Consider the following 4,435-nt stretch of genomic DNA (forward strand, 5'->3'; position numbering starts at 1 on the left):
ATCCCTCTGCTTTGAGATGAAAAATTTCTGGTTCTCTTTTTTTTCTAATAGTCATTTTGCATATTTCCGTTTAGTTTCTAAGTTGCATAAGTTGTTTATAGAAATCAATAGGCTCCTAAACTTCATACCAAGTCAAACTATGACCAAACAAATTGAAACCAGTAAGTATTTATTATTTGAGGTAAACAATGTAGAAAAAAGGCTCACAGAGGGACCCCTACTCTCTAGATATAGATTTTAATGCTATTAATAAAGCAAGGTATAAAAAAAACAACGTTTCATAATATGCTAATTATCATTAAAAAGATGGTTTGCAGATTTACACATGTTTATAGGTCCAACAAACAAGAGTTGCAAGTAAATCTCAACATGCACAATATCTAAAATGCAACGAACAACAATTTCACGAGAAACAAAACTATCATAACATTTGGTATAAAGGCAAATTCAAAAGAAGAGTAATTAATCATGATTGCTGAAGCTAATCAATTTGTAGTCTAGTCCCGGAAAACTTGAACCTGCAAGATAAATTTGGCATTGGTGGAGGATCTTGAGGGATACAACTTGTCAAACAATCCAGAGAAAAAATTGCACCAACAGTTTGTTAAACATTTCTTACATTTCTTGCACATTCTGCTCTTTGATATGACAAGAAACTTCTTCAAAATCGTTGCATTCTTTAACAGAAGTTGTGAAAGTTTAACAAGTCTGCGAAAGCCCCGTTTTCTTTTTTGCCTGTTTAAACACACCAGGATGGAGTTGACAATCGTAATATTCTTGAGGTTGGGAAACACAATGCTTGAAATCCAACTCTGCAGATCGGTATTGTTTTCCTCAAAGTCGCAAAAGTAATTATCAAGCTGGAAACAAAGACACTAATCAGGACCAACCAAATGCAAGTCAGCCTTATGGAAATTGATTATTTCACAGTATTAGTGTCCTGTACTAAAAAGTTTCAGAACCAACTAATCATAACGACACTTGGAAAATGATAATACTGATTGTTCCTATCAATGGCATAGGGTAACCAAAGTAAAGAGTTATAGTGCAAAATTCATCTTCTTTCAGAGAACATATGCCACAAAGAAAGCAACAAGATATCCATACCGAAGTGTAGCTTTACAATGACAAAAGTAAAGCTTCTCATTGATAATTAAAGATATATTTGCGTTCTCCTTTAGAAACAACTAGCTAAGAAGGAGAGGGACGGGGACGGGAACGGGGACGGATGGAGGCGTTAAAATCATTAGTTAAATGAATAGATATAAAAAGACAAGAAAAAGTTTCAGAAAGTTACGAGATTTTCTGTCATGTATATGTTTAAAGTCTCCACATGAGGCAAAGCTCCCAAAAGTCCAGCTACTCCATTCAAATCAAAGTTTTCTATACACAGTTCTAGTGATAGATATTTGCATTTCAACTCTGGAACCAGCAATCCATTGAACTGCAACATGCATGGGACCTGGTGCAGCAATCTCAGTGAAACTAGTAAAGAATGGAGAAAGCAACAACAAACAAAAAAGAAAATATAATCTTGTGACAAAATCTAACTGTCTAAACACTCTAAAGCAACATCATCAATGTAAACAAATACTCGTTTCTAGATAGCTCTTTTGCATAAAAGAAATATCTAATTTTGAACTGCGACAAAAGGATTGTATAAAGACACAACTGTCCACACGTTTTTGTAATTAGTCAACTTGCTTTAGTGAAATTCATCCAAAAGGTTCTCAATTGTAAAATGTTTACACTCTGCAACTGTGCTAAAAATTACGGTCAGATATCAAGAAATATTTTTAGAAAGGTAAGGTAATTTCAATAACTTGACAGCACCATGTGTTATCTACATCATTGCACTAATGAGGTTTAATATTTAATCTATATCATTTACATTGTCAAGTTTAGACCAACCATCCAAAAAATACAAACAATTATATTTAAGGAGTTAAAAATTAACCTCTGTGAACCAAGATCCGATCGTTAGCTCAGTTGCACAACTCAACTTTTGAAGATAATCTCGGGCGAGAACGCTAAAACTTTGATGATAGTCATGACAGCTGTAGTCATCAACACTAATAAACTCCTTACGTTCATGTCGGATGTGTTTGATACATGAAATGTAGAAAGTAACCTTAGCATTAACCAAGGAGGACACGTCAACAAGCCTACACTGAAGATCCCCAAGATCTCCTGAAATTTCCAAATGCTCCAGATACGGGGCATAAATCTCAAAGGAACGATCATTGATATCATGAGGTAACCTGTGATTTTTCAAATTAAGTCTCTTGAATTTTGAAGAATTAATTTTTAGGCAATGAAAACCCCCAACATCATCTAATTCCATTCTTTCCAATGCAGGACAACCTGATAGTAAGTTCAAAATTTCATCATCTTTTAAGATTACACTCTCCAGCTTTAGGCTCTTTAGAAACTTCCAGACTATACCCGCATCATTAAAACAACACTGTCTCAGATCAGGGCCGGCTCTATGCTTTGGGAAATAAGGCTTTTGCCTTAGGCCACCAAATTTCGGGAGCTCCAAGGTTTTATCAAGAATAAATTATGTGTTAAATTTTTTATAGAAAAAATTGATTATTTATGATAAAAAGTATAATTTTTTAAAAATATTTTATTTTACCCACTTTAACATCTTTTGTACTTTGTTAAAAATAAGAATTAATAGTGAAAAGTGTTGAACAAAGTGAATTACAAATTCTTTTTTATTTCATTTTAAATTTTAGTTTCAAGCATTACTACAATCATATTAAAATGGGGTATACCAAGTCATCAACTTCTTGCATCAAATTCTATGGTTCTAAATCTTATCTCTATTTAATATTTATCAACTTATTACTTGTATAATTATGTTAACAATTCATATAATAATTGTCTCACTAAAATGATGTTTTTCAATGTTGAGTTGATAAAATCTTACCTAAAACTAATAACTAAAAAAATAATATTAAAATACTAATAATTTTCATCTAAATAGTGTAAGAAAAATAATTTTTGAATAAATATGTATATGAAGTTTGATTATATTTTAGGCCCCGAATTGAAATTTCGCTTTAGGCCCCCAATCACGTTGAGCCGCCCCTGTCTCAGATATAATGTTATCAACGACGAACAGTTGCAAAAAGATTCAGGCAATACACAAGCATGTGTGTAGGAGGACAAGAATACAACATGTTTCACTTCCCTTTCAACAGAAAAACTAAGCCATCGTTTAATTTGAGAGGTATAGTTAAAAAGTTTTGTGCCGTCGAGTTCAAATTTTGTTATTTTGGAAGAAACGAAACCATTTAATACATGGTTAACAAAGGATACAAACTTTTCAATTTTCAGGCTACAATTCTCATCATAAAAAACTCTGTAGGATTCCTGAGTGAAAATTAAGTTATAAACAAAAGTCCAAAGAAAGTGCCACCTTTTAGATACAAGGCATGTTGTGAATGCATCCTTTGTCGGCAAAAGAGAGAGAATTTGAACAAGGAGTGCGTCTGGCAATTGACTAATCCGATCTAGGGTTTCGATTTCGGCAACACTCAATTTCGGAAATTATCTAACGCATACAATTTTCAATAGTAGTTGAGCAAAAGTTGTCCCACCCCAAGAATCCCTCACTACGCCATCTGTAATGCAACACTAACTGGCATATAAATTTTTTTTTTAAAAAAAATAACTTTTGAGCTTCTTCTAATATTTTATTAGATTGGAGAAATAGGAATTTTACCAAAAACTTTCGAATCATCGAAATGATCAGCAATGGCCGCCCAAACCGTGGTGACCATGAACCGTCACCTTCTTCAACAACTTCGCAATTACTGCAGCAGCTTGTTCAGTAGTCCTCGTCATTAGTCATTACCTATACAGTCCTAAAGATAAACCCAGAAAATCAGGAAAAGATTATAAATGCAGATTCTTCATGACCTAATAGTTTGAAGCTAAACGGAAAATTTGAAAATAATAAAGTAAAAATGGAACTCACCCAGAAATGATTAAATGCAAATTTGGCGAGAACAATTAAGTTGAAGAAGCACAACAAAATTAAAGATAGGGATGGGAGAGTGTGTTAGCCGAAGGGAGATTGTACACCATTAGATTGAGCGGAATACCTCTAGATTCATTTTTTTGCTATGGATGGATGGAGACAGTGAAGAGGAGGAAGCTATGAAACAGTTGATCCATTCCGGTGGGAGAAAACTAAAAAGAGGCGGTGCTGTAATGGGAAAGAGAGAATGGATGGAGAAAAGGATTTAAAATTGTCCTTTCTTTTATTAGGAGAAGAAAAAAGACGCGTGTTAGCACTACAATATTTTTTTAATTTTATTATCTTTAATTAATTTAAATAATAAATTCAATTTAAATAACTTAATTATTTTTAATTTTTAAAAAGAAAATAACAATGTAAAACAGTTTTTTTTTTAAAAAAAAA

The 4,435-nt window shown here is 32.8% G+C and overlaps 1 protein-coding gene across 5 annotated transcripts; it reads right to left on the reverse strand.

The window, feature by feature from the left end:
* Positions 1-276: 276 nt before the first annotated feature.
* LOC102586175 (uncharacterized) lies at positions 277-4,235 on the reverse strand. Of its 5 annotated transcripts, none has more exons than XR_001474086.1 (5): positions 3,989-4,235; positions 3,734-3,865; positions 1,958-2,057; positions 1,298-1,462; positions 277-860 (listed from the first exon to the last, which is right to left on the reverse strand). XR_001474086.1 is itself a non-coding variant. In XM_006352847.2 (4 exons), exons 1-4 carry the CDS (start codon positions 2,342-2,344, stop codon positions 463-465), a joined length of 849 nt encoding a protein of 282 aa, XP_006352909.1. In that variant the 5' UTR covers positions 2,345-2,612; the 3' UTR covers positions 277-462. The 5 variants fall into 5 exon arrangements, 3 of the variants coding, with proteins under 3 accessions (XP_006352909.1, XP_015166602.1, XP_006352910.1); XR_001474085.1 differs by having other exon boundaries at positions 1,958-2,261; XM_006352847.2 differs by lacking the exons at positions 3,734-3,865; positions 3,989-4,235 and having other exon boundaries at positions 277-518; positions 620-860; positions 1,958-2,612.
* Between the last annotated feature and the right edge of the window lie 200 nt (positions 4,236-4,435).

This window comes from Solanum tuberosum, unplaced genomic scaffold, assembly GCF_000226075.1.
Source record: "Solanum tuberosum cultivar DM 1-3 516 R44 unplaced genomic scaffold, SolTub_3.0 scf00144, whole genome shotgun sequence".
NCBI lineage: Eukaryota > Viridiplantae > Streptophyta > Magnoliopsida > Solanales > Solanaceae > Solanum > Solanum tuberosum.

Excerpts from the sequence above, each read along its gene's own strand:
- LOC102586175 (XM_015311116.1), bottom strand. The coding sequence starts at position 2,344 with ATGGAATTAGATGATGTTGGGGGTTTTCATTGCCTAAAAATTAATTCT. Across the intron at positions 1,463-1,957 it reads TCGGATCTTGGTTCACAGAG|GTCCCATGCATGTTGCAGTT; the intron begins GTTAATTTTTAA and ends TTGCTGCACCAG. Across the intron at positions 861-1,297 it reads TATACATGACAGAAAATCTC|CTTGATAATTACTTTTGCGA; the intron begins GTAACTTTCTGA and ends CTTTGTTTCCAG.